This window comes from Bidens hawaiensis, unplaced genomic scaffold, assembly GCF_021521415.1.
Source record: "Bidens hawaiensis isolate Kalapana, Puna unplaced genomic scaffold, B.hawaiensis_p1.1 tig00032798_1, whole genome shotgun sequence".
NCBI lineage: Eukaryota > Viridiplantae > Streptophyta > Magnoliopsida > Asterales > Asteraceae > Bidens > Bidens hawaiensis.
In genome coordinates, this window is record NW_027495603.1 from 106,680 (window position 1) to 129,136 (window position 22,457).

Consider the following 22,457-nt stretch of genomic DNA (forward strand, 5'->3'; position numbering starts at 1 on the left):
AAAACATAAATAAACCAATAGAGCAACCGAAACCAGGACCAGCCAACATCAAACCTTGAAAAGCATAACTCGAGTTAAAAAGTAGAACTGACCACATACATGGTTAACAAAAGCAAAAAGTTCCAAGTTGTATAAAACATGACCAAAAATACAAAATCACTAGTTTCATAAGAAAATAACATGTCATATTTCCAGCATTTCAGTTAAATCACTTCCAAAAACGATAACATCTGTGCGATGAGTAAAAAAGGTTTGTGACGAACCAAATAACTAACTGCATATACACAGGAAAAATGACAAGAGTCAACTTTTCTAACCATCAAAATAACTATAATATAGCACGTTTGTGCAAATACTATAATGGTACTAATTCTAGTTTACAGATACTAATAAGCTTCATCCAAGAAACATCAAACTGTTGCGATAGATTTACCTTTAACATTCAGATAACATAGATTTTTATTTAACAGCAACCAAAATATTTTCACTTTAGCTTCAAAAGTTGACTGAAGTGCACGAAATCTATAAATCAATGACCAAACCATATTTCAAATTGTGGCAAGAGAACCAAACATTGATATCTTTCTTGTTAAATCAGTCGCAACATTTATAACTTTTACCTAATATGCATCCAAACGTGTTTACTTCTCAACTACTAAAGCAGATGAACATAAGCAAAAGAATAGCACAATTTGCAATAGATAGCAGCAAGCATGTAGGCAATTACCTGAGACAGCCAGCCATCAGGCTCACCACTCTTTTCCATCCGCTTAATCCCAGACGTTCAAGCTAAATCTAAATAGAAACATCAACAATGAAAAATAAATGCCACTAAATATATAAAAAAAAACGAAATACCAATACCTTTATCATATCATAAAAAGTGCATACAGTTCACTGATTCACATACCATCCTTAGTCAAAAAGATAGTGGTAGGAGATCCCGGTGATGGTGGAGCTTGTTTTAACAGCGAAGCATGTCGGCCAGCCTTAGCAACCGCGTCTGAATCAGTGGCTGACAAAATCTCAACATGTTCAAGACCAATTTGTCTCTTAATCAACTCCAAGTTCTCTTGAAGAACCTCAATTTCTCCAAATGGCAGCTTTAGATCCAATGCTTGAACGCCAAGTGTCATCACCTCATCCTTCTTAAATCTCAGAAATGGCATACAGAGTTTCTGTGTCTGCTTAAAGTTTCCTTCCTGGCCCACTGCACTCTGCTGCAATGCTTGCATTATCTCCTGGTCCGGTGCGAATTTATGGTTTTGCTCATCAAACTTGTCACGTAAGATGTTCAGGCACTCTCGTTTCCATCCATCATATTGTTCATTCACAAATATAAGCCCAATTGTTGGTTTGCTCTGAGTACTAGCTTTGTTGTTACCTTTCCTTGAACCACCAGAAGCCTGCTTCAAAAGAAGCTTCCTGAAAATGATTTATCGCCAAAACCAAATTAATAAAACTAACATAAATGATGAAACACAAGTATTACAAAAAATTACGCTTGTAAACGAACAAGATTCCTTTGTTCGTGTTCGTCTAAGTTTGTTTGCTAACGGCATCAATGAATGGTTAATGAACAAAAGAAAAAACTGAACATAGATGAAGAAACATAACTGAGCTAAAACCAGTTAAAAGTAAATGTGAGCAACAATGTGTTGGACCTAAAAAGTTATAAAACTAGACTAACTTGTAATGCGTATAAACAATTTAAATGCATATTAATGGATGTAAAGGAAAGAACATAAATGGACGTTAGCTCATTTGTTGGTGTTCGTTCGTTTTAACCAAATGAACAAAACATTTTGTTCATATTTGATTGTGTATTAAACAAACAACAATGTGTTGAGCCTACAAAGTTATCAAACGATTCAAACCCAAACTAAATTGCAAGACTTTATTATTTCTATAAAAATGTGTATATTCTTCCTAATAAATTGTACCTATGGTGTTAAAAACTTTATTGTCAAATGGGTCCCAAAGCTTTTGACTAAGCAACAAAAATAATCCAAGGGTATTTTGGTCCTTTGAATAAAAAGTTAACAACAAATTTAATGGGGTCAGTTTGTTGCACTTCAATTGATGCAAAAAAGGAACTGTTAAGACTAAAAAGGTCGAATTTAAACTAATGGACTAAAAGGGTTATTTGAGTCGAACCACAGAAACTAAAACCGTTTTTAACTCAAAAATATTATTTAGAGCAGGTAAAGTAAACCTGAAATTGATTATAGACTCCTGCAAGTATCTATTTGCCTTTTGAAGGGTAAGATCAGGGTTTTCAGCCCTAGGCCATCCAGCTTTAATAACAAAACCATCTTTCTTTAAAAGTTTCCTCCAAACATATTCAGAATAATGAGGGCAAATCGGGGCAATAAGCCGTGTTTGAATATCCATAAACCGCCACACGAGATCACGGTTCATGCCACTCGAGCCACATGAAAACCTATACTCATCTCTAGCAGCTTGCAAATCATAAAACCCGGATTTAAGAGCTTCACGAAACATGTACTCATTGTAATTCTTCTCAGTCATCTTTATGGCAAAGTTGATCTCATTAGCAAATACACGGTCAGCATAAGTAGAAGGCGGGCCCGTTCTTAAAGCTGACTCAGCAGCAAGAACCTCCTCCATCCACACTCTCTCCTTCGTGAGACGTAAAATCGCAGCGTTTGCGGTTTCAAACACAAAATTCGCGTCATCCATACCATCTCCAGCGTCAGCAAGCGAGAATCTGGTGGCATCTGCTGAAAACTCCTCAATTGCTTGTTTCAAAGTCCTGAAATTCCCAGTTGACTTTGACATTTTCTCAGAATTCAACATAATATGACCGTTACATCTGAACCCACGGGGCCAATGTTCTTCGGGGAATATTGCAGTGTGGTTATAAATACAAAACGTGAGATGGTTTTGAATTAAATCCTTACCGGACACACGGAGGTCAAGAGGATACCAATATTGAAACTCCTGTTTCATCTTTTTAAGAAGAGTTAAATCAATATCAGAAGATTTAGGTTCCGAGTCAGAAAGAAATAAATAATCCCAAACGTCATCGGTAAGCTGTTCAGGTTTTATGGTAGACATGTCCGCACCGAATAAATCCCCTTTCTGTAACAAATGACAGACTGCATAGTAAGCCATGTAGATGGTGGAATCGGATAAAGACTCCACTAAAAACTGCTCGTCCCATGGTATGCGGGTCCCGAGACCAAAACTTCTAGAACATGCCCATTGGTTCAGCCAGCTCAGCGTGTGTTCAAACCCGTGTCGGGTCTCGTCGGAGTATAAATTCATGTTGGCTAAACACTCCTTTGCCTTTTCTAGCCAGGTTTCTTCACCATAAGTTATATACCATTGGTCGGTTAGTGCAACAACACACTCGTCACCTGATCGTGACATTACTTTCTTCTCTGGTTCACTGTACACGACAGCTTGGTTAAGTTCTAAAAGCTTTTGTTTGATTAGGGTTTTAGCATCTTGAACACGCATGCCAGCATATTCACCAGCAATCATGGTTCCTTCATAGAAACCGCCTTTGTAGATTACCTTTTTAGCAGCATCGAGTTTTTCTCTCTCATTTTGGCTCTTTATTTTCATGTCATTGCAAATTTTTTCAGCAGATTTGTCACCGAACTCTGGATGGCTGATGATTGGAAGGACCTCGAAGGGTAATACCCACTCATCTTTTACACCGAATTTAGCCCTAAAAGGAGCTTTTGCTTTTAAATCCTGCAATTCAATAAGTTGATCTTAAAAGTTAAAACTAAGAAGAATGTAATAAAAAAGATTAGTGAAAAAAATATCGAGATTTTAGAGTCGGTTTTAACTTTTTTTTTTAACTGAACTAGTGGGTTGGTTTTGGTTATTCATATTTCTAGAATCGACAAAAACAAACCGACCCATGATTAAGCAAAAAAACGGTAAACCGACCCAATCCACTACCTTCGTATGATTTTTTTCCGAATACTAAATGGTAAATATTAAAGTCAAACTATTGAAGCTCAAATGTCAAATAACAATATATTAAGTGGTTAAAAAATTGAAGTCCAAACTTTCAGGCCTAATTACATTGTTTTGGGCTATTTTAATCAGACCCAAACATTTCATGACAAATCCTAGTTCGCGGTTGAACAAACCATAATCGAACCGAATCAACATGCAAAACCGATTAACCATAAATGATGGGTCATCTTTTTCTGGTTAACTGAATACGGTTTTGGGCCAACACCGATCCATACATACCCTAACAAAAATTAATAACAGACATATATTACCTGTAATGCCATGTAATCATCGGGTGAGTCGCTGGGAACGCTTGTAACAATCCCAGTACCCTTATCAGTAAGAACCGAAAGCATTGGAAGACAGTAAATAGTATCATTAAACGAAAGGGGTGATCGGCAGGGTAACCCAATAAGATCTTGACCGGTCAACTCAACTAAGCATGTAGCCTTTTCAGGCACCCTGGAAAGATTCTGAAAAGCAAGATTCCGAGCCGCACGCTCGGTTAAGATAAAAACTTCAGTTTCATTAATCTCAAACGCCCTATATTTGCCATCAGGCAACACCCATGAATTTGTCTGCCCATACATAGTTTCGGGCCTCAAAGTCGCAGCCGCCAAATAAACTTTCTTACCTTCTAAATGTGCAAATTTTGGCGGGAACGGTGGAACCACCTCCATCTTAATGAGTGTATATTCTTGAGGTATAACACCTTCACCGGATGCCCGATCATGGTCAGCACAAGGTTGACCATCTAAAGGTGAATAAATTGTGTATCTTAAATCTTTAATAATCTTGTTTTTTGATTTCAACTTCCTCATATGCCACCTCACAAACTTATCAAAAAACGGGTTGATGTCAGTTGTGATGAATGACCGCCTCCAGTCAGCACCCAAACCGAAAGCTTTAAGATCTTCAACAGCCAATGGAGGAAAAAACCGCAGCCATTGAACGGGATCTTGAAATGTAGCAATTTCAGCATCAGATAGACCGTACCCACGCATTATCTCCCACTGATAAGTCTCCCGACCAGTCTTTGACGCCACCTTTGACTTTTTCCCCTTAAACTTCTCAGGGTTACTTCCGTCACTAGGTTTAGATTCGGGTTCGGGTTCATTAACCACCTCGGTTTCAACTGATGGAAAAACAGGTGGATTTCCAAATTTTTCAATCTCTCTTCTGAGTTTATCAGCAGATGCTTTGATTGGCATTCCGGTACAATGGAACCCAAAGGGTAAAAGGACGTTAGCGCCCCTCAGTCTGTGAAAAGCAGCAGCAAACTCAAGCTTAGAGAGCGAAAACGCATGCCCTAAATGCAAATACCCGTTCATATATGGGAACGGGAATGTGCCAAAAAACTTTTCGCCTTGTTTCGCGGGTTGGTCTTTTGCTTCGGCATTGAAAACGTGACTTTCGTCCCACCATTTTCTTACTTCATGTTCCATTTCTAGAAGCTGGTCCCGCCTCTTGAAGCTCCTACCACTGTCGATATCTGCCATCTCGTTGCTAATGTAACAGAAACGGCAGAATGAGAGAGATATTAGAAAGTCTAGTCTTACAAACACAGAATGATCATCAGATATGCATAAACTACAAAAACATATAGAAAAACAGGACAAAGAACTTTAAAAATAACCTGACAGGGTCAACACAAATCAAATATGTTGGATCTTAATTGAATCGAGCAACACAAACAAACAAACCGCTTCTTAACCCGACTCTTTCTATATTATTATTGATTGATTAAAAACCAGGCACAAAGACCTTATGTATATTTGATACTACTCCTAGCCTTGCTAAAGAACAGCTTCTTAACCTATGCAGTCAATATCCCTGATATATCGGTTATCGGTCCCTTGGTAAAATATCGGTGCAAAATATCCGTCATAATATCTGTCCCAATATTATCAGAGCGATATTTGACCGATATTGTGCCATTGATAGGTAAATATCGGTGCAAAATATCAGTCATAGACTCATAGTATTGGTCTTAATATTTGACCGATACCAGTTTTTTAAGTCTTAATTGTCCGCTTAAAGTCTTTAATCAGTTCCTACTTGCAACAATTGTTAGTGTTAAATTGCTATATGTATAAATTCTGCGTGATATTCAGTGGCGGATCCAGGAATTTTTTTTGGGTGGTGCACTGCTTTTATATGTTTCAATTTCACCGAGTCGGGTATATAAAATTCCGGGTCGGTTTGAGGTTCGGGTCGGTTTGATGGTTCGGGAAAAGTTCATTACATAATAAAAATACGATAAAATAATAAAAGAGACACTGTCATTAGAAATTAAAACAAATAATCTAACAAACTAAAACTAAATTTAACAAATAGCTTAACAATTAAGTAGTTAACACTTAACAATTATGAACAATTAACATTTAACAATGAATTATTACCTTCAAAGTGGGAGGATTCGAGACTCCGAGTAAGAGTAGGCAGTGGCAGGAGGACGGGGATCAAAGACGGGCTGAGTGGCTGATAGAGTGATAGACTGATAGGGACGGCGTTGCGGTTGGTCAGGGGTTGTGCGGGGCAGGCGGGCAGCGGGAGTGGCTGAGGGAGGCTGCTGGCGCCGGCGGACGGCGGTGGACGGTGGTCAGTGGCTGAACTCTAAGTGTAAACTGGTCTGCTGACACTGCTGTTGCCTGTTTGCGAAGAGAGGCGCTGCTTTGCTTATGTTTGTTATAAAAAACCCTAACATCAGTTAGGGTAACTTAGTAAGAAAAAAAAAAAAAACTATAAAAACGGGAATAGAACTGCGACCTCCGGGTTACAAAACCCACAAACTACCAGCCGGGCAAGCACTTTATATGTTTTTAAAATGGTTCCTGTATAATTTATAGGGTGGTTCCTTTATTATTTTCTATATATAAATACACTATAATTTCGAAACTCGAAACTCGGGTGGTTCCGCGGAACCACCCGTTACTACCGTAGATCCGCCCCTGGTGATATTAAAATTACATTGTCAGTATTAAAATTGCTATATATATTCTGCATAATATTAAAATTACCTATATCTCAAATATTGATCCTATACCGATATCCAATATTTTGTGGCATTAACTGCATAGTTCTTAACCCAATACTATATATTATAAATATAAATTCCAAAAGTTTGAAATCATTTGACAGCATGCATATATAATCCTTCAACTTATTAGTAAAATTCAATTAAATGCAAAAATTATACAACTTCAGAACATAATATAACAAATTGGCAACTGTATTGATCAACTACTAGTACATAAAAGCCCTAAAAAATTAGTATCTGAAATAAACGATTTAAATACCTCCTGCTGCTGTTGCGTGCAAATGTAATGGATGATTGAAGAAGGTGAATCGGAAAGCGTCCTAACGCCGCCACAGTTGTTGTAGGTTTTGTGTACCAGGATAAAATGAAGAAGTAATGTTATGTAATAATAAGTGTTTTTTTATGTAACTTCAGGGGCCATTTAGTCATTCTTTAATAACATAAACTTTTTTTGTCATGAATGAAACTGTTAGCATGTCAGTTGTCAAAACTAGTAACTAGGGCTGTAAACGAATCTATCCAAACCGGACAATACTTTGTTCTTGCTTGTCCATTAAGCTTTTGTCAAACAAACAAAAGGTTCATAAACTCTACTGAACGAAAATTTGTTAAGGAACTGAACACATTCATCTGTTTCTGCTAATGAACATATGGACAAACGAACACTAATGGACAAACGAGAGCATAAACGACTGGCGAGACAAGGTGGAGGAAACCGGGGAGTTCGAATGCGACCAACAACATAACGCGAAGTTGCTAGCAATATGAAAATAACAAATTTTATGATAATGTAGGCTTCAAACATCTATATCTATATATCTATTAAAAAAATTCATTTTACCTTATTCTTATTGGTTAATTCATTATATTCCAAAAATAACAAGTAATCATAGAATTTTTTATTAATAAAATAATTAAAAAATAAAATCAAAGTTTACAATTCAATTCATGCATTTCCATCATTGACTTGTTAATTGTTTTACTTTTACGAACATTAAATAATATTTTGTTCTTTTTTAATATACAACTTTTAATGTGTATGATATTAATTTTTTATAGGATACTCCAACTTCTGCCTGTAACTAGGTCACTCCTATTTTCATTTCTCAAGATGTTTCTGTGGATGCTCCATTGATTGATGAAAAGGTTGAATTGAATTCGCGCCTATTAAAGACACAAAGCTCAAACAAAAGTCAGTTGATGCGTATGATGTTGATCCTTAAATAGTATGTCGGCTACAAAAAACAATAGTGAAGACGGAAAGGGAAGGTTTGATGGTGATGAAGGGGTTATTCTTATTACCCCAAAGTTTGGGAAGTGATCGTTTTTAACTGTTTTCTAAAGGATGATAACAAAGGGATGCTTTCAAGACAATAATTGTTTTAAATTTATGTTTTGAGTGTGTTTTTTTTTTCTTTCTTAAACATTTTGTTGATTTTCCTTTTGATTTGTTTGTGGTCATAGGTTTAGAGTTTTTGTTGGAATTTTATGTTTTGGTTTGCTTTGATATCATTACAATAAACAAATGTCTTTTATGATTGTTTGTTTTCCTTGTCATTTTGGCTCTTAAACATAGGACATTTAACCTAATACAACAAAAGTTGGGCTAGCCCATACACCGAACAACTATATATGAACTAAAAAAAACTCAACCAATTTGAGGAAAGTTAAACTGTGGAAATTTACAAATTTATAATTGTTTTCATATAAATATGAATTGCGATTAAAAATCATGTTGCCGTCTGAAATTATATATGTTTCTCTTGAAGATTTCTATATTTTCACCAGTGTCGTACACGGGTTAATAACCTAGTGTTTACTAAAAAGCGAAAATGTTCCATAAAATAACCAAGTTTAAAAAATGTTCCTACTTAATCACTTATGCAATTAAAAACATTTTTAAACTCAATTGAAACATATTTAAAATCTGATTACAAAGTTACCTCTTTAATCATCAACTTTTACAAATAGCAATCAACTTTTTTTTTTAGAAAATTACTGTTTACGTCCCTTTGGTTTTAGGACGGAGGCACAATGAGTCTCCGAAAAAATTCTTGAACTGGTTGAGTCCCTATGGTTTCAGAAGCAAACAATTTGTGTGACATTCGTCAATTTCGGGTCTTGTTTGTATTCGTTTTTGTATTTGTTTATTATGTAAACCGACCCGATTTGTAAACCGAAGCTTATGTTATAATCAAAATGATGGATTTATGTTACAGTATTGTTTCACACTTGTTGGGTCTTGAAAACATCTTATATTTATTTTTATTTATTATTTATTTATTTTATTTTTTTTGTTGTTTTGTATTTTTGTCTTGGTCCATTTTGCATGAAAACTCTTGTGTCTCACACCCATATTTGACCACCAACATTACCCTATATATACACCATCTTTCCTCTTCATTTTCCCTTGCTACAACTTCAAAAAAAAAAAAACTCTCTCAAAAATCAAAGATTCAATGTTATCTTCTTAAGTGTTCTTGAAGGTTTTAGTCTTTCATCTTAATTAGTTTATGTAGCCTTATTAATACTTGTTTATGGTTATGCAACATATATATAATATACACCCCTTGTTTACCTTTGGTAGTTACTTCTCCAATTCCGGTCGGTGAGGTTTCGGACCTCATAAGGCAAGGCTTCATGGAGGACTTCGTGTCCTTGATATATATACATATATATAACTTGTTCATACATATTAATCTTGCTTATTTTAGTTTGTTGGTCATGTTTACAAGTTCCATGGTTATGGGTTTTTAAGAGTCTATGCTTCGGTTTAACCGTAAATAGCTCTAAACCGTAAACCGAACTTTGTTACTAGTTTTGTTAAATAATTGTTTAAACCTACTTATTGTTAGATCTAAGTTTCTAAAATCATATTTACAAATTCTATGATTATGGGTTTGTAGAATCTTACCTCGATCTTAACCCGAAACACGATCCGAACCGAAAACCGAACTTTTGTTCAAAGACTTTATTGTTAACTTTTGGTTGTAAAACTTAAAGTATTTTTATTTGTACATTATTATACAAGTTCTTTAGTGTTTGGACATGTGGAAACCATCTATGAACTTGCTGTGAGATGGAAACCGAACCAAACCGATTCTTACTCACTTAAGACACACAAGTGTGTTTTTTTTAGCCATCAAGACTTGTATATTTCTTTAAAAATAGTTACAAATTGATTTTTAAATATTTTCTTAAGTACTTGGAAATGTTGGATCCAACTTGATCTCATAACAAAGTTTGGACCGACAAAACCGAACACTCGCATAACGTGCGTTGTTATTTCTAAAACAATGGAACTACATACTTGGTTAAGTCTTATTAAATTTTATTGAGTTATCTCATAACATTCAATATTTTGGAAAGTTGATTTTGGGTTTGACCAATTATCAAGACCCGAACCGACAACCCGAACACTCGATAAAAAAAACCGTTTTAGTATCCTTACTCCAAAGGGATTTGCATTATTGCATTTTACCCACTTTATTACTTAACATAGGTTGAGTAAATATTAAGGTTAGATACTTTAACCCGATTTCGAGCAAACTTACATTTTTAAAGGGTTATTATTATAAATTCTTAAATAGTTACATTTTAAACATTGAACTTCAATTATTTACATTTCTCAATATTTATTTTGTTTAAAGACCTTCAAGACAACCTTTCTAAATTCAAGACTTCTTTTCTTTTTAGGCATTGTGCGTTAAACTCGTCGTTCCGACAAATCTCCAAATTATCATCTTTCAAGTTTACTACTTGAATGTGAGTACTTCATACCCCATTTTCCATCTTTTATTTTGGGGGTGACATTTCATACTTATTCAACAAAATGCTTTATATTTGAATCTTAAACCACAAACATAGTTGTATACTTTACCTAAATAATTGCTCGATTTGGTGTTCTATGCTTATATGCCTATGTGTTTATCGCTTTTGGATGCTGAAACTATAAAATCCTAGACTATTTGGCATCCCCTTATAGCAAGGTGTCGTTAACGTAATGCAATTAACGATAACTATAAAATCCTAGACTATTTGGCATCCCCTTATAGCTAGGTGTCGCTAATGTGTTTAGCGACATCTATTTATCAAAATTACCACTTTTATTTATCGTTTCGTATGCAAGTTTTGTGGCTATCTTTATTATATACTAATATGATTAAACTTATGAATTGCTCACCAACCTTTGTGTTGACAAACTTTATTTTATGAAATGTTGCAGGTTTGCATCTTGGTTGATTTATGATTGTGAAGAAAACGACATCAAAGACCTTATGATATTAGTAAAAATGAACAATATCAAATTTTCCATATTTTGTGATATCTTGTTTATGGTTATTTTATGGATAATTGTTATGTGACATTTTCGAGGTTGTGAAATGAAATGAGTTTATTAAATATTGTCACTTTAATTAGTGTCATGTGCTTATGGACAATCGTTACACCTCGGCATGTTCCACTGCCTTTGGTCGGGGTGTGACAATTTGAGTCCCTTTGGTTTCAGAAACAAACAATTTGAGTCCCTGTGGTTTCAGTAAAATAAAAGTTTACCCTGAAAGTTAAGTAACGGCATGGACTCAAATGGTTCATTTTTTAAATCACAGGGACTCAACCTGTTTAAAAAATTTTTAGAGACTTATTGTGCCTCCGCCTTAAAACAATATGGACGCAAACAGTAATTTTCTCTTTTTTTTCCCCTTATGTCAATTTTCAAAGTTAATAAAATTGAGAATATAAAAAATTATTTCTTCCCTTATGTCAATTTTCAAAGTTAATAAAATTGAGAATATAAAAAATTATTTCTTATATTTTAAAAAAAAAATTTTAAATATATACTAAAAAGTAAAAAAAAAATCATTATGAATTTCAAATAAATTTCAAAGTGCTGATCCCAAGTAGCTCATGACCCTCATGAGCAGCTTGGCTTGTTCACACCTCAGGTTTGTTTGGATTTTGCATCGACAAAACTAAAAAAAAAATAAAAATTTTTATATTGGAAAATAAAAAAATAGAAAATAACCATCATACGTTAAAAACTATTTCAAAACAAACAATAATTGCAGAAGTAAAACAAACAAAATAACTATCATAAACCATAAACAAAAGCATACATGTAACCATAAATAAACACAAGCATGTATCAATCAAAACGGCATGCATGTTCACGACAGAAGCAACTATATATAACCATCATAAATAAATAAACACAAGCATATTATATCAATGTAGGGGTATGGTACTAAAACCCGGTTCTACGACCCTAAATCTATTATGTTGGCTTATTTTATTACATGGACTAATACAATGTTATTGGGCTGAGGGAGTTTTGTGGAGGTAACCCTAATTGGGCTAGGCCCATTAGGGTACCATGATGGTGGCCATGAGACTCTCTATATAAGGAGGTCTCCACCTCCTTATTAGAGGTCATGCTCAATAAGAGCCACCACCACCTTTTTGTGTCTGTGAACAAGAAATCCTCAGGATATCTTAGCAGTCGCCTCCACACCCCCGAAACCATTGCAGGTCCCAGCATTGCAGGTCACAGGCGCAGCCGCAGAAGAAGAAGATCAAGACGTGGTTCGTTCATCTCGAAAATCCGTGGAAACATCGTCATGGATCAGGTAAGATTCATTTCGTGCTTCGACATTGGCGCCATCCGTGGGACGGCAACGAACTGCCCTTCGATCTTCATCTCGGCTGTCAGATCTCTCCCAAGAAAAACACAGGTCTGGAAGTTTACAGAAAAAGGCTTCAAAGCTTGTTCTATTAAAGCTCAAAAAGATCCATAGATCTAAAAAGAGGCTTCCAGATCTGGGCAAGAAGAAACGGCCTGATTCGAATGATCAGATCTCCGGATCTGTGATGGTTTTAAATCTGCTCCGGGCTTCAGATCTGTCCAGAACTGATTTACAGATCTAGGTCTAGATTACAGACCTGGATTTTAGGTCTAAAGTTGCAGATCTGACTCTAAAATTGCAGATCCAGAAATTACCAGACTTCCGCCGCCATGTACGCACGCCCGTGGATTCTCACTCCGCAGCCGTGCATGTGCCGCCGCGGAAACCACCATCTGGGTTTTGCGCAAGAGACCTCCGCCATGCACGCGCACTCACGAGTCACCACTCTATCGCCGTGCATGCGCGCATCAGGCTACGCGCCAAACTTCAAGGTTGGGAATCCTCATAATATCCCATATGGCTACGCGCCAAACTTCAAGGTTGGGAATCCTCCTAATATCCCATATGGCTACGCGCCAAGGTTGGGAATCCTCCTAATATCCCATATGGCTACGCGCCAAACTGCAAGGTTGGGAATCCTCCTAATATCCCATATGGCTACGCGCCAAACTTCAAGGTTGGGAATCCTCCTAATATCCCATATGGCTACGCGCCAAGGTTGGGAATCCTCCTAATATCCCATATGGCTACGCGCCAAACTGCAAGGTTGGGAATCCTCCTAATATCCCGTATGGCTACGCGCCAAGGTTGGGAATCCTCCTAATATCCCATATGGCTACGCGCCAAACTTCAAGGTTGGGAATCCTCATGATATCCCATATGGCTACGCGCCAAGGTTGGGAATCCTCATAATATCCCATATGGCTACGCGCCAAGGATGGGAATCCTCATAATATCCCATATGGCTACGCGCCAAACTTCAAGGTTGGGAATCCTCATAATATCTCATATGGCTACGCGCCAAACTTAAGGGTTGGGAATCCTCATACCATATGCTCACGCATCACATATGCTCACGCATATTACACATGCTTACGCATCACATGCTCACACATGTCACAGTCTACACGCACGCGCACGCAACATCTGCGCGTGGCGCATAACACAAAACCAAAGTCTACGCGCACGCGCATGCAACATCTGCACGTGGCGCGTGACATAAAGTAGCTCGTAAGCCGCCTCACGCGCAAGCTCCACTATTATTACAGCTCATAAGACGCCTCGCGCGCAAGCTGTTATTACTCTTACAGCCCGTAAGTCGCCTCACGCGCAGGCTTTATTATTCACACAGCTCATGAAACGCCTCGCGCGCAAGCTGTTATTACTCTTACAGCCCGTAAGTCGCCTCACGCGCAAGCTTTATTATTCACACAGCTCATAAGACGCCTCGCGCGCAAGCTGTTATTATTCTTACAGCCCGTAAGTCGCCTCACGCGCAGGCTTTATTATTCACACAGCTCATAAGACGCCTCGCGCGCAAGCTGTTATTACTCTTACAGCCCGTAAGTCGCCTCACGCGCAGGCTTTATTATTCACACAGCTCATAAGACGCCTCGCGCGCAAGCTGTTATTATTCTTACAGCCCGTAAGTCGCCTCACGCGCAGGCTTTTATTATTCACATAGCTCATAAGACGCCTCGCGCGCAAGCTGTTATTACTCTTACAGCCCGTAAGTCGCCTCACGCGTAGGCTTTATTATTCACACAGCTCATAAGACGCCTCGCGCACAAGCTGTTATTATTCTTACAGCCCGTAAGTCGCCTCACGCGCATGCTTTATTATTCACACAGCTCATAAGACGCCTCGCGCGCAAGCTGTTATTATTCTTACAGCCCGTAAGTCGCCTCACGCGCAGGCTTTATTATTCACACAGCTCATAAGACGCCTCGCGCGCAGGCTGTTATTATTCTTGCAGCCCGTAAGTCGCCTCACGCGCAGGCTTTTATTATTCACACAGCTCATAAGACGCCTCGCGCGCACGCTGTTATTATTCTTATAGCTCGTAAGACGCCTCACGCGCAAGCTTTTATACTCACAGCTCGTAAGCCGCCTCACGCGCCAGCTCAATTATTATTCTCAAAGCTCATAAGACGCCTCTCGCGCGCAAGCTTTATTACTTTCACAGCTCGTAAATCGCCTCACGCGCCAGCTCAATTATTATTCTCAAAGCTCATAAGACGCCTCTGGCGCGCAAGCTTTGTTACTTTCACAGCTCGTAAGTCGCCTCACGCGCCAGCTCAATTATTATTCTCAAAGCTCATAAGACGCCTCTCGCGCGCAGGCTTTATTATTCTTAGCTCGTAAGTCGCCTCTCGCGCGCAGGCATTATTATTCTCAAAGCTCATAAGACGCCTCTCGCGCGCAGGCTTTATTATTCTTAGCTCGTAAGACGCCTCACGCGCAGGCTTTATTATGCTACAGCTCGTAAGACGCCCCTCGCGCGCAGGCTTTATTATTCTCAGCTCGTAAGTCGCCCCGCGCGCCAGCTTAATTATTATTCTCAAAGCTCATAAGACGCCTCTTGCGCGCAGGCTTTACTATTCTCATAGCTCGTAAGGCGCCTCACGCGCAGGCTATATCATTCTCAGCTCGTAAGACGCCTCTCGCGCGCAGGCTTTATTATTCTTAGCTCGTAAGTCGCCTCTCGCGCGCAGGCATTATTATTCACATAGCTCGGAAGTCGCCTCTCGCGCAGGCTCTATTATTATAGCTCGTAAGCCGCCTCACGCGCAGGCTTCATTATTTTTACAGCTTGTCACCATCATGGGGAAAATCTCCCAAAACTCAGACAATAAAGACAAGGCCAAAGAAAAGAGAAAAAACCGCCTCACACCTTATAAAGTCCAGCGCTCCACCTAGACGCTTGCGCGCCCTGGAGCAACACTGGACTTGGGGGGCTTGTAGGGGTATGGTACTAAAACCCGGTTCTACGACCCTAAATCTATTATGTTGGCTTATTTTATTACATGGACTAATACAATGTTATTGGGTTGAGGGTGTTTTGTGGAGGTAACCCTAATTGGGCTAGGCCCATTAGGGTACCATGATGGTGGCCATGAGACTCTCTATATAAGGAGGTCTCCACCTCCTTATTAGAGGTCATGCTCAATAAGAGCCACCACCACCTTTTTGTGTCTGTGAACAAGAAATCCTCAGGATATCTTAGCAGTCGCCTCCACACCCCCGAAACCATTGCAGGTCCCAGCATTGCAGGTCACAGGCGCAGCCGCAGAAGAAGAAGAAGATTAAGACGTGGTTCGTTCATCTCGAAAATCCGTGGAAACATCGTCATGGATCAGGTAAGATTCATTTCGTGCTTCGACATTGGCGCCATCCGTGGGACGGCAACGAACTGCCCTTCGATCTTCATCTCGGCTGTCAGATCTCTCCCAAGAAAAACACAGGTCTGGAAGTTTACAGAAAAAGGCTTCAAAGCTTGTTCTATTAAAGCTCAAAAAGATCCATAGATCTAAAAAGAGGCTTCCAGATCTAGGCAAGAAGAAACGGCCTGATTCGAATGATCAGATCTCCGGATCTGTGATGGTATTAAATCTGCTCCGGGCTTCAGATCTGTCCAGATCTGATTTACAGATCTAGGTCTAGATTACAGACCTGGATTTTAGGTCTAAAGTTGCAGACCTGACTCTAAAATTGTAGATCCAGAAATTACCAGACTTCCGCCGCCATGTACGCATGCCCGTGGATTCTCACTCCGCAGCCGTGCATGTGCCGCCGCGGAAACCACCATCTGGGTTTTGCGCAAGAGACCTCCGCCATGCACGCGCACTCACGAGTCACCACTCTATCACCGTGCATGCGCGCATCAGGCTACGCGCCAAACTTCAAGTTTGGGAATCCTCCTAATATCCCATATGGCTACGCGCCAAACTTCAAGGTTGGGAATCCTCCTAATATCCCATATGGCTACGTGCCAAGGTTGGAAATCCTCCTAATATCCCACATGGCTACGCGCCAAACTGCAAGGTTGGGAATCCTCCTAATATCCCATATGGCTACGCGCCAAACTGCAAGGTTGGGAATCCTCCTAATATCCCATATGGCTACGCGCCAAGGTTGGGAATCCTCCTAATATCCCATATGGCTACGCGCCAAACTGCAAGGTTGGGAATCCTCCTAATATCCCGTATGGCTACGCGCCAAGGTTGGGAATCCTCCTAATATCCCATATGGCTACGCGCCAAACTTCAAGGTTGGGAATCCTCATGATATCCCATATGGCTACGCGCCAAGGTTGGGAATCCTCATCATATCCCATATGGCTACGCGCCAAGGATGAGAATCCTCATAATATCCCATATTGCTACGCGCCAAACTTCAAGGTTGGGAATCCTCATAATATCCCATATGGCTACGCGCCAAACTTAAGGGTTGGGAATCCTCATACCATATGCTCACGCATCACATATGCTCACGCATATTACACATGCTTACGCATCACATGCTCACACATGTCACAGTCTACACGCACGCGCACGCAACATCTACGCGTGGCGCATAACACAAAACCAAAGTCTACGCGCACGCGAATGCAACATCTGCACGTGGCGCGTGACATAAAGTAGCTCGTAAGCCGCCTCACGCGCAAGCTCCACTATTATTACAGCTCATAAGACGCCTCGCGTGCAAGCTGTTATTACTCCTACAGCCCGTAAGTCGCCTCACGCGCAGGCTTTATTATTCACACAGCTCATAAGACGCCTCGCGCGCAAGCTGTTATTACTCTTACAGCCCGTAAGTCGCCTCACGCGCAGGCTTTATTATTCACACAGCTCATAAGACGCCTCGCGCGCAAGCTGTTATTACTCTTACAGCCCGTAAGTCGCCTCACGCGCAGGCTTTATTATTCACACAGCTCATAAGACGCCTCGCGCGCAAGCTGTTATTATTCTTACAGCCCGTAAGTCGCCTCACGCGCAGGCTTTATTATTCACACAGCTCATAAGACGCCTCGCGCGCAAGCTGTTATTACTCTTACAGCCCGTAAGTCGCCTCACGCGCAGGCTTTATTATTCACACAGCTCATAAGACGCCTCGCGCGCAAGCTGTTATTATTCTTACAGCCCGTAAGTCGCCTCACGCGCAGGCTTTTATTATTCACACAGCTCATAAGACGCCTCGCGCGCAAGCTGTTATTACTCTTACAGCCCGTAAGTCGCCTCACGCGCAGGCTTTATTATTCACACAGCTCATAAGACGCCTCGCGCGCAAGCTGTTATTATTCTTACAGCCCGTAAGTCGCCTCACGCGCAGGCTTTATTATTCACACAGCTCATAAGACGCCTCGCGCGCAAGCTGTTATTATTCTTACAGCCCGTAAGTCGCCTCACGCGCAGGCTTTATTATTCACACAGCTCATAAGACGCCTCGCGCGCAGGCTGTTATTATTCTTGCAGCCCGTAAGTCGCCTCACGCGCAGGCTTTTATTATTCACACAGCTCATAAGACGCCTCGCGCGCACGCTGTTATTATTCTTATAGCTCATAAGACGCCTCACGCGCAAGCTTTTATACTCACAGCTCGTAAGCCGCCTCACGCGCCAGCTCAATTATTATTCTCAAAGCTAATAAGACACCTCTCGCGCGCAAGCTTTATTACTTTCACAGCTCGTAAGTCGCCTCACGCGCCAGCTCAATTATTATTCTCAAAGCTCATAAGACGCCTCTCGCGCGCAAGCTTTGTTACTTTCACAGCTCGTAAGTCGCCTCACGCGCCAGCTCAATTATTATTCTCAAAGCTCATAAGACGCCTCTCGCGCGCAGGCTTTATTATTCTTAGCTCGTAAGTCGCCTCTCGCGCGCAGGCATTATTATTCTCAAAGCTCATAAGACGCCTCTCGCGCGCAGGCTTTATTATTCTTAGCTCGTAAGACGCCTCACGCGCAGGCTTTATTATGCTACAGCTCGTAAGACGCTCCTCGCGCGCAGGCTTTATTATTCTCAGCTCGTAAGTCGCCCCGCGCGCCAGCTTAATTATTATTCTCAAAGCTCATAAGACGCCTCTCGCGCGCAGGCTTTACTATTCTCATAGCTCGTAAGGCGCCTCACGCGCAGGCTATATCATTCTCAGCTCGTAAGACGCCTCTCGCGCGCAGGCTTTATTATTCTTAGCTCGTAAGTCGCCTCTCGCGCGCAGGCATTATTATTCTCATAGCTCGCAAGTCGCCTCTCGCGCAGGCTCTATTATTATAGCTCGTAAGCCGCCTCACGCGCAGGCTTCATTATTTTTACAGCTTGTCACCATCATGGGGAAAACCTCCCAAAACTCAGACAATAAAGACAAGGCCAAAGAAAAGGGAAAAAACCGCCTCACACCTTATGAAGTCCAGCGCTCCACCTAGACGCTTGCGCGCCCAGGAGCAACACTGGACTTGGGGGGCTTGTAGGGGTATGGTACTAAAACCCGGTTCTACGACCCTAAATCTATTATGTTGGCTTATTTTATTACATGGACTAATACAATGTTATTGGGCTGAGGGGGTTTTGTGGAGGTAACCCTAATTGGGCTAGGCCCATTAGGGTACCATGATGGTGGCCATGAGACTCTCTATATAAGGAGGTCTCCACCTCCTTATTAGAGGTCATGCTCAATAAGAGCCACCACCACCTTTTTGTGTCTGTGAACAAGAAATCCTCAGGATATCTTAGCAGTCGCCTCCACACCCCCGAAACCATTGCAGGTCCCAGCATTGCAGGTCACAGGCGCAGCCGCAGAAGAAGAAGATCAAGACGTGGTTCGTTCATCTCGAAAATCCGTGGAAACATCGTCATGGATCAGGTAAGATTCATTTCGTGCTTCGACAATCAATAATCAAATGATTATGATTATGATTATTAAAAAATCCATGCAGAAATAATAATATAAGTCTTACATGGCCCAAATGTTTTGTTTAACACTTGTCTGTCAAAGCACTATGATATTACATACCATAAAATATAGCCCCCAACTTTTTATGGTAAACTTGGGCCTTTATTATTTTACACACACATTCATTCTCATGCCACTCAATAGTAGCCTTCTTCACCGTCGCTTTGCGGCGGCGACCGGTTCAGATCTGGGGTCTTAAACCTCCTCGCCGGGGCTGGCTCCTCTGCCTCTGCCCTTGGTGCGGCCTCGTCGACCTTGTTACAGCCTCTGCCCGTGCCATGGCCGCGGCTATACCATAGCCCGCTGCAATGCGTTGATCTGGCGAATGCCAACGCATATGGCCATTGAGTACTTTCTCATGATAAAAATTTAATCCGCAGACGGGGCAAAGGCATTGATTCTGGTTTGCACGCTGTGGGGCATCTTGATGCCCCGTGTTGGAAGTTTGCCCTTGGGATGGAGGAGGCGGCGTCGGTGGAGCGGAGGAGGACGATGTCATCATCGTCAAGTTCAAGTTGAATGATGAACCGTTAACCATTGTTATTGAGGAATGAATGCGGTGTGTGTATAGGCTTTCGAATAATATTGCTTTGAATTGAAAGTTGGGGTGAGGAAAACGGTGGGATTTGGGGGTGTATTTATAGGTTTGGGAGAGTGGCGGTTAACGGTTATTTTGACGGTTATAAGGTGGTTATGTTGTGGAAGGTTTGGGAAGCGGTTTGAACGACCCTGTATTTGATCCATATTCGTCGCAACAGTCCATGTGGCGGTTTTGACTGTCAAAAGTGTTAATTATTTTATGTCTCACAATCACAATTATTATCTGTCACAAAAAGAATCTTCAACAAAGCCATTTGAGACGCATGGTATTCATCCACATCGGTCGTATAACCTATGTGATGTTTTAACCGTCGGAAATAACAATCTGTGTAAGATATATATATATATATATATATATATATATGTATTGATACATATATTTCCCCAACTTGTAGGTTGCACGGCATGCATCATGAACACTAAGTTCTTTACATTTCCTCTATATCGAACAGCTAAGCATACAAACAATAACGCGCGTTCTAGCAAAAAATTAGAAAAAAGAAAAGGAGAAAAAAAAAGAAAATATATAGTTTAAGACTTAGTGTGGCAAACACTTAAAAATATTATTCTAAATCATGGCTAGCGGCTAGCTCTCCATACCATGATCTAAAGTTTATAAAATACTATCGTCTTATCTATGTTTTGTATTTGCTAATAAAACTACTTTCACTAAATAACATGGAGTGCAAGTGGTCAGTCGCTATCTTAATTTTTTCATGCGTGTTATGATGTTTTGAGAAACACGGTTTGGTGATTTTATGTAGTCATCATAAGCATATCATCTTAGTTTATAGTTAGTTGAAATTTACTTATGATAAAGGGCAATCTGGATAAATATCATGATGAGTTAGGCGGTACATTGTGCTTGCTCGTTTGAGACGAGCCGCAGGAGTTTAAGTGGGCATTGTCCCCTTGCAATGTCCAATGAGTTCGTTTTGATAGAAATATCAAATAAAATAATTTAAAAGTGTATATACACAATTCCCTTAAAAATATTGCCAACATGCATGTCTATTCTGGGTCGTGTAGTGTAGTAAATATAGACTATCTTTAAAAGTTGACCAATCATGATGGTATGTAAACAATGACCAAAATCTAGATCATATGAACTTCTTCTATCCAGAATCAAGCACACACACACAAACGAAGAACTTCTATAAAACAAATGTCCAAATATACAAAGAACAATACAACTCAATAGATCATCAAATTAGTGATCGCAACAAACTGAATGACTTCTAACAACTCGTAGTCTTGTAACCCTAATCTCACGCCTTCAGCTTTAATCCTTACTCCAACCTGTATCTTCACATTAGCCCAATATCCAAGCCCAGATTTTACAGCACCAAGCCCATAAGAGGGTGTTTGGATGAGCATTTAAAATTTGCTTATTTACTTATTTGATTTTAGAAAAGCAAAAAGTCTTTAGTAAAGCTCTTTCAAAGCTTTAAAATAGAGCTTTTCAAAAATGTTTTTGCTTTTCAAAAAACAAAAACCCACCCAAACACCCCCCAAGTATGTTTCGTATTTTGCTAATTATATTATTTTCATTTTCACAAAACATTAGTATTTTAGTGTAATTGGATTAGTTGGTCGTTCAATGTAATCATAATAAACATTAAGCAAGTTAGGGATGCGTGGAGTGCATGCTTGCTTTAGTTTGTTATGATGTTAAGGGCGAAGCCATCGACCAATAGGAATCCGGGGCAGCGCCCCCGGTTACGGGGTCTTAGGGGTGGCAACCCATAGCAGGGTCCAAGAGGCAGAACTCCTTGCTGGGGTTAGCTTGGAATTTTTTTCCCGTTAACATTGCTTTATTAAAAATTTATTAGAAAATTAATTTATGATTATGTGTAACTTAATCATAAGTATTTAATTTGAAGGCGTATTATTTAATTTAAATAAAATGAGTATATCTACATAAGACAATTATTCTAACCCTAAGTCCCTAACTACTCCTACAGATAATCAATTCATCGTCTCTCACTAGTTCATCTTCCTCACTAAATTATACTTATTCTTGTTTTAATTATGAGTTTTATTCGATTAGAGTATTTTGAAGAACCATCAAAAATACTTTTAATCTGAAAATTTTCATACAACTGTCTGAATCATGCGGTTTGCTATTTCTAAAATCCCCCAACACTAAATAACAACGAATATGAATATGCATAGTTTGTTTGTGAATTACC

General features: G+C 39.8%; 1 protein-coding gene across 1 annotated transcript; it reads right to left on the reverse strand.

The window, feature by feature from the left end:
• Positions 1-776: 776 nt before the first annotated feature.
• On the reverse strand, positions 777-5,515 carry LOC143584070 (leucine--tRNA ligase, cytoplasmic-like). Its single transcript, XM_077066217.1, has 3 exons — positions 4,272-5,515; positions 2,216-3,726; positions 777-1,425 (listed from the first exon to the last, which is right to left on the reverse strand). Exons 1-3 carry the CDS (start codon positions 5,496-5,498, stop codon positions 903-905), a joined length of 3,261 nt encoding a protein of 1,086 aa, XP_076922332.1. The 5' UTR covers positions 5,499-5,515; the 3' UTR covers positions 777-902.
• Positions 5,516-22,457: the final 16,942 nt, after the last annotated feature.